Source organism: Dromiciops gliroides, chromosome 1 (assembly GCF_019393635.1).
Source record: "Dromiciops gliroides isolate mDroGli1 chromosome 1, mDroGli1.pri, whole genome shotgun sequence".
In the NCBI taxonomy this organism is placed as follows: domain Eukaryota; kingdom Metazoa; phylum Chordata; class Mammalia; order Microbiotheria; family Microbiotheriidae; genus Dromiciops; species Dromiciops gliroides.
The window spans coordinates 262990047-263004380 of record NC_057861.1 but is presented as its reverse complement, the minus strand read 5'-3'; the positions used below and the strand labels follow the sequence as shown (position 1 = coordinate 263004380).

Genomic DNA, 14334 nt, shown 5'->3' with positions numbered 1-14334 from the left:
TCTTTCAATTAACCCTCATTGCCCCACGGGGGGGGGGGGGAGAGAAATCAATTATATTGAATGTTGTCTCCAGATTGAGAGCTTCTTGAGAGCAGGGACTGATTTTGTTTTGTTTTGGGCTGGTTTTTGTTTTTGTTTTGCATATCTTTGTATCCCTGATGCTTCCCATGGTACCTAGAACATATGAAGTACTTAATAAATACTTATTGACTGATTTACTGACTTGGTGGAATAGGATTTGTCAACAAAATGCAACAATGAAAGGTTAATAAGCCTTTTCCAAATGAAGTAAATCTAAGAAGAGGGACAAGAGAAAGCATATGTATGAAGGAAAGAAATCCAAGAGGATATATAATTAGGAGTCCACAAACATGAGGATATAAGAATAGTAGTGAGAATAAAATGTGAGAATCAGAACTGATATTATGATCATATATTGTAGATATTCCTGGCCAAATGAAGGATATAAATGGTGCTAATCTAACTTGGATCACAAAACTAGCAAGATCTAGTACTTTGGTTTTTTGTTGGGGTTGGGGTTGTTTTTGTGGCAAAGAAATAGAATCAAAGAAGGTGTCCACAATTTGGGCATGAATGAACAAGTTATAAATGTGATTAGGTACTATTGTGCTTTAAATGAAAGAGATGGTTTCAGAGAAAACTGGAAAGAACTATATGAACTGATACAGAATGAAGTGAACAGAACCAAAGAACAATTTATGCAATAACAATAATATTGTAAAGATGAACAACTTTAAAAGAATTAAGAACTCTGATCAGCATAATGAGCAGCCTGGATTCCAGAGGATTCATGAAGAAACATGCTACCCACCTCCTGATAGAGAAGTAAAGGACTCAGAGCATGGAATAAGGCATGTATATTTCTGATCATGACCAGTGAAATTTATTTTGCTTGACTATACATGTTTATAACAAGGGTTTTGTTTTCCTTTCATTCTAAATTGGCGGGGGGGGGGGGGATGCGGAGTTTGGATGGGAAGAAGAAAAAGTAAAATATCCTTTTTAAGTTGAAAGGGAAAAAGTAAACTACTATAAAAGGTGGAAGGGAGTGGAATCAAATGCAAATTTAAAGTCATTAACTAAAGGCATTAACAAGAGGAAAAACCAACTCATCCTCAGATAGAAGGAAACATGGATAAGATTTTCAGATGTAAGTAAGGGGAGACTGGGAAGTTCACATTACCTTCCTAATAAAGCAAGACTCAAGGTTCATTCAAAATGCTTTTATTGGGTGCTTCAGAGTTCTATACTAGGTACCAAGGATGAGGGACTATAAAAGGAACAAAGATCTAGAAGTCTCCGGCCTTGAAGTGCTTAAAAGCCTCATGGCAGGAGAGAGCATTCAGACCTGAAATGGCATAAGAACAAAACAAAGTAATATACACAAATGAAAATAACAAACAACAAATGGATTCCATCAGTACTGAAGGAATTAAGAATTAAAGACCCATCTTCCTTGTGGGCTTGTTCAGGAAAAGTTTTGTCACACAGATAGACTTAGAAGAAAGTGAAGAACTTGGAATGGCAAGGAGGAGATAGGGTGTTCCAGATTACAAAAGAGCAATGGTGACAGTGGAATTATTTAGGGTTTTTGTTGTTGTTGTTGTTGTTGTTTTACTGTTACTTTCAAAGTCAGTTAAATTTAGCACCTTTTCTTCTTCACTAGTGAAAGCATTTTCATCCAACCAATTTCCAGAAATCTTTCTTTTGATAACATTGAAAGATGTCTCACCATCTTGGACAGGAGCCAATTGGCAGCTTCCTCCCAAATATCTCAAAAAGGAAGTTCAGTAGATATTCTTCCTAACCATTTGGTTCGTGTACTCTTGAGCTTTGGCATCTGTTATTTAATAAGTTGTTATTCTCATCAACTGCTATTGAGATTTCATTTCCCTGATTGCTGGAGCCTTGTTTATTTGAATTCATTTTATCCATCACAAACAACTGTGTTTGCAGGAAACATACATAAAGCCCTTTTCTTGAATATGTTTCACATTCCTTTAGATAATTTTTATCCTCAGAGGCTGAGAAGTTAAGCATTCCAAAATCCCTTCTTTTAATCAAATCAAGTGTAGAATTCAAATAAAATCTAGCAAATGTATCACTGCTCGTGTTATCCATAAGGGTCTTTTTCTTGTTGACATTATTGTTCTCATCTATGAAAGAACTTTTGTCTGACCATAGTAAATAGGGAATTGTTGAAGTCCATAAATGGAAGCCCCAAAAATTCTCAATGTCAGATGCTTTCCTGTACACAAATCCCCGGTCATTTTCATTTACTGGTTGGATGATAGCAGTTAGAATTGGACAATGCTGACCACAGACAGCATAGAGCTTATCCAAAGAATCACCTTCCTCAGGAATTGCACTATTCCTATTATTGGCAGGTAACAGCTGGCTTTTAACAGGTTCACCAGTTACAGGATGTCCCACAGGATGGACCTTGTTCCCAGTCATGGTATATACACGGGTGAGAGATGTGCATACCTTGCCTGGTTGCTGATTATCCTTCATTTCTTCATGAGAATTTGGTATACTGTCAGTGTTGACAATTTTATTTTGAATCCCTAATGAATCATCATGGAAAGGGTCTGAATCACTACCATGAGGCATATTAAAATAATTACACCTAGGTTCAAGGGGTTGAGCCATTTCTTCAAGTTCTGAAGAAGATACATCAGCCAGGGCTGGCCCTTGGTCCAAATTTCCAAAATGTGAATATGGAATATCATCACTATTGTTGTCAAGCAGTGTGTCTGCTGATGTGGTGTCCATATTGCCATACATACCAGTGTTCTCAAGAGAGGATAACCTTAACAAATGGTTTTCCTTTAGGAGCCACTTGCCTTTGTCAATCAAAACACCCTCATCCCTAGCTCTAACAGGCTTGGCATGATTATATTGTTCCATATGTTGCTCTATTACATTTTGTCCATGATGGTTACCTTTCACTCCATTAATAGATGGTTTGAAAGAAGTGTCTTCAGCACAGGTAATAATGCCTTGCATTTCTTCCTTCCAAGAGCTTTGCAATGTGGGTGAGTGGTATAACACTTGCTGAGGAGAATTCAATGTCTGACATTGACTATTGTAAGGACTTGTTCTCTGAGCTCTATGGAGAGATTCTAAAGAACTGACTTGAAATGCCTGAGAGCCATTTGTAGAATCAATGTGGAAACAAGGCTTGGTAGCTTCTTTACCATAAAGCCTTTCAATGGTTCTTTTTACAAACCCAGTGTTATATTCTCTCTCCTGAACTATTTCCTCTCCACTTTCATTTGTCAGGTCACTGGAAGTTTTATATGTAGGCTCACTCTCAGTATCTGGCCTATAGTCTGACCAATCAGAAGTTACTGGACTTCTTAAACATTTTTTAGACCCAAGAGAAGGATTCGAATGACTTTTATTGTTCGCTATCATTTTTACTTGCACATTAGTTTCTCCTTCATGAGTGTCCTTTTCTGGACTTTGCTTAGAATCATAACAAAAAACTAAAGATGGTGGCTTAGTCAATCTCTTCTCACAAGATCTATCATTCCTTTTTCCTTCTTCTACAATGTCTCCATCAGACAAAGCAGTTAATTCTGGATTTTTATTTGGTTTTGACTTCTCTCTTGTTCCCATGTTAGCTTGGCCTCCTACATTTTCCTGTACATTAAAGTTAGTCTTGTCCTGATTTTCTATCTCTTCAAAGGATTCTAGTTCTGAAATATTTCTTTCCCCTGAAGTCATGCTGTTAGTTGTTGAGCCTGGTTCTTCAGAAGTCCTTGAGTCTTCCTTATCAAATGACAAATCTGTATTTTTATCCTGAGATTCATTTAGCAAACCATTTTGAAATTCTGCCAAAGGAATCTCTTCTTGCTCTTCACTAAGTCCCATTATTGCTTCATTTGGGAAAGGACTACAATTACTTAAATTCCCCATATTCTCATTTTGAAATGGCACTGATTCATGAATACTCAAGTCATTTAGCTCCTCTGACATAATGAGGTCCTCTTGTAACCTATTCAACCTTTTTAATTCTTCAGTCAATTCCAAGTTGTCAGTTTTTTCCTCAGAATATAAAATGTCATTTGGAAGGCAATTCTTACTTGTAACATGGAATTCTTCAGGTGGGCAAGGTAACACAAAAGTGCAAGTCTCACTTTCTTCCTCAGCTTCATTATGGGAAAAATCTTCTTCCAGTAAACAGGGCTCATCCAAAGAGCAAGTCTGATCCAAAACAAAAGCTTCAGGGGAAGAAAAGGCATCACTGAGACCACTGGCCTTATGGGAAATGAGGGCTTCTTCAATGCCACAGTCCTTTATGGAGTCAGCTTCATACGGAGGTTTGGCTTCCTTGGAGTTTTCATTTACACTGTGCTTTGTAACATTTTGAATTTCATCTGTAGATGAATTTGTGGAGACATCCATAGGGATTTGTTCTTCCCCAATAAGACCTAAGCAAGTTGTAGCTGACTCCTTTAAGTGTGAAACGGCAGTTTTCAAATCATCGGCTTTTTCGACAATGGCAATATGCTTCAAAATCTCCAACAAGGTAAATATCTCTGAAGATTTAGAGGTAGTGCTGAAGTCATCATCTTGGCAGGTGGTATCCAAACTTCCCTTTAGGTTTAGTAACAATAGCCAGGCTAAAAGGAGATCAGTGGATGAACTACATAAAGGAGAAGGAAGAGAAGAAAAATCTGAAAGTGAGCATGGTATTTTAACAGTTCCATTTTGACTTTTTTGAAGGCTTAGGACAAATGCTTGCATCTGGTGAAGCAACAGGCCAGACAGAAGGTCCTTTGACATGTGGGTCATAATCACACTGCTGTCTCCACCACTTACTTGAACTGCCGCCTCCACACTTTGTCTTCTAAAATTTGGCTTTTTTTCCTGGGGATCAATGCCTAACTCAGAATTTTTGGTGGAATCTTGAGTCTCCTCTTCAGCTGCTTGGATCTTGCTATCATACTCAGGGAAGACTGATGGTGTGACCTGTTCTTCCAAATATGCCAAAGATGCATCGGTCAGAGATCCAATCTGTCTTTCATAGACCTCTTTGGCAAGTTCTTCAACAGTATCCTGATTTGGGAAAGATTTGCTTACTACTTCATGAAAATTAGATTCATCCAGGTGAGGATCTGTAGTTGCCTGTGTCTTGTTTCCTATAATAGTTTCACTTTCCTTCCCAGAAACAGTTTGGATAAGATTGGGATAACAAGTACCAGTATAATTTCCCATGTCCCCTTCCTTTTTACTTACTGGGATTAATATCTCAGATGGCAAAGTAGAAGGTGGAAATACATTTTGCAACCAGGTCTGTATATAATTCTGAACGGAATGATGGGCAATATCATCTGGGAAATTAGATTTTTTCAGAGAAGTGAGTGGATGATTCCAGGTTCTGGAATGCTGTTTATTTTCAGCAGTGTCTGACTTCAATTTAACAGGTTTTTGCTTTTTCTGATTTTTTAAAGATGTGTTTGAATTATTCACTTTTGAAGAAATATTCTTCTTTTCTGTTCCTATCATGTGCCGTGATGCCACAGATTTCCGTACAACGAAAGGCTTGGGGACTTGGTCCCTGATGTTATGTGCGTGGCATGCATCTTCAGTACCAAGAGTATTTTTGTAATGTTTAATATCATTCTGGGGGAAAACTTTTTTCTCCAGACTACTTTCCTTTTTTGTAGATCCTGGAAAGCTCATTTTTTTAACTGCTTTGTGTTTCGCTTTGCTTAAAATAAGTCCATTTTCCTTGATCCTTCTAGCAGCAGGGAATTTAGCTGATGGGAGTGTCTTAGAAATCGTGAGGTTTAGGTTACTTTTAGAAGACACACCATTTGCATAGACAGTCCTGTTGGTGGCTTTCTTGTTTCCTACCCGAAGTACCACTGTTCTTTCTGTACAGTGTGAGCTCTGTGATGTGGCTTCCTGGACAGTTTCACTGTTGAAGTCCACTTTCTCACTCTTATCAAGGCTTCTTTTAGTTGCATTCTCCCTGTTGTGTTGATTCCGTTCTGAATTTTCCACTTGCAATTGAGACTTTTTCCCCTTTTTCTTTCTGGGTCCAGAGGGTAAAACCAGCCTTTCACTGAGAAGGGTGCTTGTTAACCCACACTGAGCAAATTCACTCACTAGTCTATCAATGTTGGCAGTTACAGTAGAGTGACCCATTGAGGTGGGGACCTCAGAAGTAGTTTCACCATGATACAGTTCAGTTCCAGACCCACTAACAGAAAAGTGGGTAATATCTGATGGAAAAGGTCTAATCCTGTCATTTATTGAATCATAAGGTAGAAAGTTCTTCATACGAACCATACCTTCCTTCATAACTGATTTATCCTGGACAATTTGTGACAAACTATCATTCTGGGTCACCTCTAAAGTCTTCTGACTTGTAATTTCAATGAGGTCACTACTCTGGGGGCTAGACAAAAGCAGCCTGTCTTCAGTTTTGCTTTCGAGAGAAGACTTTGGTGGATTTTCACTGTTGAACTCAGCAAGCTTTGGTTTGTTAGTCACTGATGACATTTTGCTGCTAGAATGTGTGAACATGTGATACTCAGATTTGCTTTCTCCATCTTCTCTTTCTTCACTATAGGAAAATTGCCCAATCATCTTCTCTTCAACTTCTGTTTCAGATACCAATGTAATGCTCTTTACTCGAGACTTCTTTTGCCGTACTCTCTTTGGTCCAGGTGTTGGGGGCCTTGCTCTCCTTGGACCAGGTGTTGGGGGCCGATGAAAACGATGCCTGATTTGATTCTGAGGCATCTCACTGACATCTGTGTTCACAGGAGTATTCTCGCAAACAGCACCATTATAAATGTCACATTCTCTGCCTGTCACTTGAAAGTTTGTTTCTTTTGCCAAGCTATCCTCTTCATTTTCACATTTTTCCAAGGATGGGACATCTGTAGATTTGGTACTTGTGGAAATTTCTATGGCAGGTGACTGATCTTCTGTCCTGACTGGAAAACTACATGCCTCACTCCCTTTGTCATTATTAGGAAGACCAACTCTACTGACAGTGGTTGTCCATTTTATAGTCTCTTCCTCTTTTATCTTGAATCGAACTTTCATCTCAACTGTCATAGTGCCATCTTGATTAACAAGAATTGATTTCTCAATGTCATCTTCAGAGGGTACTATTGATATGTCCTCACAAGCCCGAGAATCATTTTTTTCCAAGCCCAAGTAATTGTCAGGGGCAAGAGAACATTCTGAATTGTAATCGTTACTATAAATTTTGTCAGAAGAAAGAGAGTAAATCTGAGATCTTGGGCTTGAAGGCCTATGTATAATCACTTTCAAGATTTCAAGAGTAAATGTCACCCCAAATCACAACATGATGCAGAGATGAAGAAGACAAAAGATCCAAATGGAGAGAGGCAGCAAAGGAAGAACATAAGAGAAAATAGAAAAGTAAACCAATTAGTATAGGAGAATATAATAACTCAAATAAAAGTAAATAATAAGTAAAATATAAATTTTCAATTATCCTTTCCTTGATGCCAACACAGTGCATTTTAGATGGTTCCCCTGTGAGCCAGAATGATATACTTGTGTACTCTGGATAAGGTTTCCATATCGTGCCACCCTCACCATTTTTGGAAATTGCTCTCCCATAAGTTACTATCCACTGGACACTTTGAGCCCTCCCATATAAAATCTATAATATTATTATTGTTACTACTGTTGTTTGGACCAAACCTAAGATTTCATTAGTATGGGAAATTCCCAATGAGGAAACTCCCTCTACTAAAGCAAGTCAGCAATTATCCTGCCATCTATAGTCTCAATACCTATTTTTTTCATTTTTCAATTTTTTGAAGTAGGCTGCATAAAAGACATTTCTCCTGTGGAGAATTCTTGTAACGAATAAAGGAAACAAAAGTATGGCAACAGTGAGTTGTGCATCAGAAAGCAACAATCATTTTGGAAGAAAAGAGTAATCTGAATTTCTTTATGATACAACTATAAAAGTTAGCAAATAATGTGAATGACTTGTGCATAATCAGAATACAACCAAATATGGAAACCTGGCAACTTATATTTTTTAAATATTCTTCATTTCACTTAAATTGTTAAATTTATTGGCATATAATTTGACAGAATAACTTATAATTGCTTTAATTTCATCTTCATTAGCGGTAAAGAGTTGCCTAAAACAGGGCTTCTTAAACTTCTCCCACTTGTGACCCCTTTTCCCCCCAAATTTTTATGCAACCCTGGTTATATATGTGTATAAAATATGTATGCATAATGTTTTACTGTTGCCAAATTTTTCACAACCCCCACATTCAGTTACATGATCCCATATGGGGTCACAACCCATAGTTTAAAAACTTTGGCCTAGAACTCTTAAAGTTTAAGTGACTTGCCAAGATTCATATAGTTATGGTGACGATACCTACAGCACTTACTTCACAGAGTTGTTGTGAGGATCAAATGAGAGAATATAGCTATAAAATGTTTTGCAAACCTCCAGGCACTACATATATTTCAGTTATTAATATTATATGAGGCAATGTTGCATAGTGGATACATAACTAGCCACAAATTCAGGAATACTAGGATTCAAGTCTCATTTCTGGTACATATAAGCTATGTGACCTTGGGCAAGTCACTTAAAAGTCTCTAAAACTGTGAATTATAGACAAGGTGTTGACCACACTGAAAGGAGTTTCCTCATGTGGGAATTTCCTATACCCATGAAATCTTTTTCTTTTTCTTTTCTTTCTTTTTTTTTTTTTTGCGGGGCAATGAGTGACTTGCCCAGGGTCACACAGCTAGTAAGTACCAAGTGTCTGAGGCCGGATTTGAACTCAGGTCCTCCTGAATCCAGGGCCAGTGCTTTATCCACTGTGCCACCTAACTGCCACCATAGTATGGGGTTTGTTTTGTTTGTTTTGTTTGTTTGTTTGTGGGGCAATGAGAATTAAGCAATTTGCTCAGGGTCACACAGCTAGTAAGTGTCAAGTGTCTGAGGCCGGATTTGAACTCAGGTCCTCCAAAATCCAGGGCAGGTGTTTTATCCTCTGCACCACCTAGCTGCCCCCTGTACCCATGAAATCAAAGGACCAGTTTCCATCCTTCTTATCATCACTATCATAATCTTAACATCTGTTCTCTTCCAGTCAATTAACTCCATTTTGATTATTTATTTTTAAGTTTTATACACCTTTATTCCTCTGGCTTTTTTCTTATTTTTGTACCTGCTTTAACAATCACTTTTATATTCATTTCAATTGTTGTTGTTGTTTGTACTCTGTTCTCAAAGAGAACCATCACATCAGGTGGTGATGTCATGACTTACAGTGAATTGGATTTAAGTCACCAACCTCACTCTCTCCTCCAGAGCCAGCTGGGTCCAGTGGTTAGATATGCATCAGGATGACTGGAGATAGCCTCATATGTTTGAGGCAATCAGGATCAAGCAACTTGCCCCGGGTGACAGAACTGTCAGTATCGAGTGTATGAGGCCAAATTTTTAACCGGGTCCTCCTGACTCCAGGGCCAGTGTTCTATCTATTATTCAACCTAGCTGCCCAACCATTTCAGTTGACAAACTTAAGAGTAACTCCATAAGAAATGAATTCACTTGAAACAAACTTCAAGGAATCCCTCAGATTCAGTGATCTACTACCAAAAAGTCCACCCTCTGACTGCTAAGACAACACAAACATCTCCAAAGAGCTAGGAGCAAAGGTGGAAAACAGAGAACATTTGTTTTGTTCTGTTATTGTTCCTAATTGGCAAATGATTCTTGAAGAGAGTCTCGCCATCTCTAAATATCCACTGGTCTTTTTATTGTCATTAGAGGACAGACTTCTTTTTCATTAGATTTTTCATTGGTGATTTTGCACTGGTTCACTGATAGCCATATCCTGGCAGAATTTCTCAACGTTTAGGGTCTCAGCCTCAGGTCTTTTTTATTGCAAACAAAGGCAGAAATCACTATAAATTGTGGCATCGTGGAAAGAAAAGGAGATGCAGGATTTATTTTGTTTCCTTTGAAAGTAATTAAAAAATACTGCATGCCATGATATAACCCACCCCATCCCATTTCAGTGGCAGGCAAGTGAAACATTGCAATGCTCTCTTTGAATCCATAGTCTTCCTTTAGATTTGTAAATGCACATTTTTAAATTAAATTTATTCAATTTAATAATTACTTCAATAATTTTTACAGGACCAGGTGAAGATACATAATACTATAGATTTAAGGACTTCATTTCTTCCAAAGATCTCCAACACTGATTTATATGTATGACCTCATTTTTCTATCATTAATACAGGCATATTGGTAGAGGGGAAAGAACACTGGATTTGGAGATGTCAGGTCAACAGGCATTTATTAGGCACCTACCATGTATAAGACCCTGTGCTAAGTACTGGGTCAGATGACCGGAGTTTGAATCTTTGTTCCATCACTATTTTCTAAACAACTTAGTGTAAGTCAATTAACTCCTTGGCCTCACTATAAAATGTAGGTATTGGATAAGATGACTTCTCCCTCCTAACTCTCTCTATAGTCCCATAACCCTTACATCCATAATAAGTTGTATCCATAAAATACATTCTACAACAAAGGTTGTTTTCCTTTTCCAAAGATGACTTTATCAGAGACTTTTCCCCTCTACCTCAGTTAAAAATATCAAGGTACAACTTCTAAAAACACAGGAAATACATTTCTGTCAAATTGTATTTTTCTGACCATATATAAGAATTGGTATATATGCTTATGGGAGAGTTCTGTGGCTAACAAATCAAAGAGTAATAACTTAAGAATGAGTAAGGCACTTACCTTCTACCACTATCAAAACATATAGTACTCAAAAGAGCAAAGCAGGTGAAAATAAAAAGGTAAAAGTAGCAATAACTATATCATTTTCCAAAGCTTTTTCCATTAACACTGTGTGCCCTAGAACCAGGGGTATGATTGGTAAATGCTTAACAACTATTCCTCCAGTGGGAAAAATATATACAAGACACATTTTTAAGTTTAATCTTCACTATTAACATTATCCCCATCATTTTCTTAAATCTAGACAATCACAAAACAATAATTAGTATCAATTAAAGATTTCTAAAGTTCCAATGATCACATGGAAACTTTAATACTTGGCTCTTATAAACTAGTTCAAGCTGGCTCCATCATGTGTGTGTGTGTGTGTATGTATTTGTACACAGCACCCATCACTGCTTACAGCATTTTCTTCATAATCAGCCACCTAAGGTTTTTGATTCTCTAAACCAAACACTGTAAATTAATGAAAGGTAGTTTGAAACATCTTGGATTGATTCAGGAATGACTGCAAACATAGGGCATGAGTGGAATTAAGAATCTGATAAAGTATAGCAACTCTGTTCCTTTGCTGAGCCAAACTAAATGTTACTGGATGATTGTTGTGCTAAGCTGTAATATCAATGCAGAGTTCAACCAGGCGGAAACCACGACATTTCCCTTCCACTAGAAGCAAGACATGACACAACCTGTTAGTTTACTCGGCTTGGCACAGGTTATAGAAAGAAGGGGGTATGCATTGTTTTAAGCAGATACCTTTTTTCATGATCAAAAAATACAATGAAAACCATTTTGAGGTATGGAATAACCAAATCCAGATTGGAATGAGAAATACCTTTCAGTTTTCATTTCTCTTGTATCTTCTTTCCCACAATATAGGAAATTGGTCCATTTCAACATGTATTTTTTCTTACCATCAAAAATTCTAAGAATAAAACCAGAAGTTATATTTTTAAAGTGACTTACTTCTTCTGCCTTCTGGTCTACCCTGTGCTTTTGGGTAAATGCGTTTGGAGATCCTTGGTAACTGATCAGGAAGAAAATACTTCAGAAGGTCATAATTTCCTGGTTTAAATGGTTCTCTTCCTGCAGCTACCACAGCTCCAGAGCTCAGGATAACTGCCTGTAGGCCAGGTACCTCAAAGAAATAGAAAAGGTCACATCAGCAATACGCATTTTGCAAAGTATGGCCACAACCACCACATGTAATAAAGGTTTTATTCCTTCCATATGATCATTTTCAGTTCTAACCTAAATCACAGATGAGATCGTCTTTGTAAAGGGGTTTGTAAACCTAAAATACTATATAAATATAAAATATTAGTATTATTGTTATTATTGTCTCAATCAGCTTGATAAATCTTCTAGGCTTAAAGGAAATAAGCAAGAATTTATTAAACTCAGGGTGGCAGGTGAAAGTTCTAGGTGATTTCAACAGTTTTTTTTTTCTTTTCTGGATCTATGATTTCAACTGCACCTAGAACCTGTAGGATGAAAATTCTTATTTTACACCAATTCTTCTATAGCTTGAAGCTTGAAATCAGGATTAAGTGATGTATCCATGTTGAATATGCCAGAGTATGTGCCAGGGAAATAAGTTGAACCCCAAGCCTTCCTTAAGCAGGACTTCTATGAACTATACTTGCTATTTCTCTTTATGAAAGAAAGAAATTAATGGCAGGTCCAGTCTCCCTCAAGTTCATATGGCATTGGAGCAGCTAGGTGGTGCAGTGGATAAAGCACTGGCCCTGGATTCAGGAGGACCTGAGTTCAAATCCAGCCTCAGACACTTGACACTTACTAGCTGTGTGAACCTAGGCAAGTCACTTAACCCCAATCGCCTCACAAAAAAAAAAAAATTTCCTATGGCATAGCTAGGGAGATATAACATATACACAAGATGACACATTTTCCCTCTGCCTTCCTTAAGCCCAACCCCTAACAAGTATTCAAGGTATTACCGGGCTTACATCTTACTCTGATCTAGAGAACAGCTGGCTGCTTTATAAAGTACTCCTCTAGTTGTACACTCAAGTCAGCAAAGAAGAGACCTATGCACACTTATTACTTGTAGAGGCATAAGTAAGTCAAAGATCACCCTACCCACCCACCCAAGCACCCAAATTAAAAACAACTTCTACCCCCAGTCATTGTTAAGCCTGCTTAGTAACAACCTTATATAGCAGCCATTATAGTTTTCATGTTATCATTATCCTTCCTCTGATTAAATGTTTTCTCCTTGAAGGCAGGAATGATTTCTTTTCTTTTTCTTTTTTTTGGCATCCCTATGCCCAAGCACAGTACTTAGCATGTAGCAAGAGTTTGATGAATGCCTAATAATTCGTTAAATTGAGCAAGCATTCCTGAAACTAAAAGAATAACCTTCATTCCAGCTGTTGGTGACAATATCACTAAGTAAGGGTGGCTTTCTCTCAGATGTCTCTTCTTACCTTTCTTCCATCTGTGGTATACAGCTTCACAACTGGATACTGCATGAGTTCAGTCAGGTAGTCTAGAAAGGCCTCAAAGTTCTGGGTGATCTTCCTACTCAGAATGATAGTGTACCTAGTCCTTGGATCACCATTTTTGAAAACTAAGAGTTTTCTAGGTGTCTGAACTACCACAGGAAGCTCTCGATGAGCCAGGCCAGACTCCTTTGCCCTGGCCAGCTGTGAAGCTCGGCGACGAGCACTGAGAGGTCTACTGCTCTGCCAGGGCAGGGGCTTCTGGCGAGCCTTCTCCAGGTCAATGGGTTTTATTTTCTTCTTGTGGGAACAGATGTATGACCTGCCATCCTCCAGCTCCTCTAGCTTGGTGATGCCATGTATACCCCGTGGGGTGCTGATGTTCCTGACCCCAAAAGGCAATGGGACCTTCCTAGACAAGTTGTCGAGCAAGGCATCAAAAGTCTTGAAAGAGCGAGGGTTGACAACCATCTGGATCCCATTGAACTGAGGATCTCCACTCTTATAGAAACTAATCCTTTTGGCCACAACTGGTTGAGTGACATTGAAGTGTCGAGGATAAGAAGCTTGGCCTTCAGAAGAGGCTGTATGAATCATCGAAAAGTTAGTGGAAGGAGTTTCACTCATTTTGACTGGAATCTAGAAACAAAGGAAAAAAGGACAATTCAAACAAATAATAATGAGTCTTGTAATAATAATAATAATAATAACAACAATGAGAGCTAGTATTTATACAAGTGCTCATTTGTTATCTTATTTGATCCTCACAACAATTTGACAAGGTAGATCCAACTGTTATCCCCATTTAAAGATGAGGAAACTGAGGCACAGAGAGGCTAAGTAACTTACACAGGATGACACAGATGATGTGTCCAAAGAAGAATTTTATTTCAAGTTCAGTGTTCTATCTCTTATACCACCTTATAATAGTTAAAAGTCATTCAAGGTCCTCCTATCAATGGTTCCCAAACCCAAACTTCAGAAATTTCTATTAATTGAGAAAAACACATTCTCTCAACTGGAAAGTGAGCTGTCGTGAAGGAGATTGTT

The 14334-nt window shown here is 37.9% G+C and overlaps 1 protein-coding gene across 1 annotated transcript in view; it reads right to left on the bottom strand.

The window, feature by feature from the left end:
- The window catches only part of RP1 (RP1 axonemal microtubule associated), a 715393-nt gene that overhangs the window by 620047 nt on the left and 81012 nt on the right, over window positions 1-14334 (bottom strand). Inside the window, exons 3-4 of the mRNA XM_043976222.1 lie at window positions 13270-13923; window positions 11786-11957 (exon numbers count right to left, since the gene is read on the bottom strand). Of these exons, the coding sequence (XP_043832157.1) occupies window positions 11786-11957; window positions 13270-13923 (826 nt within the window). The remainder of the gene's footprint in view (window positions 1-11785; window positions 11958-13269; window positions 13924-14334) is intronic.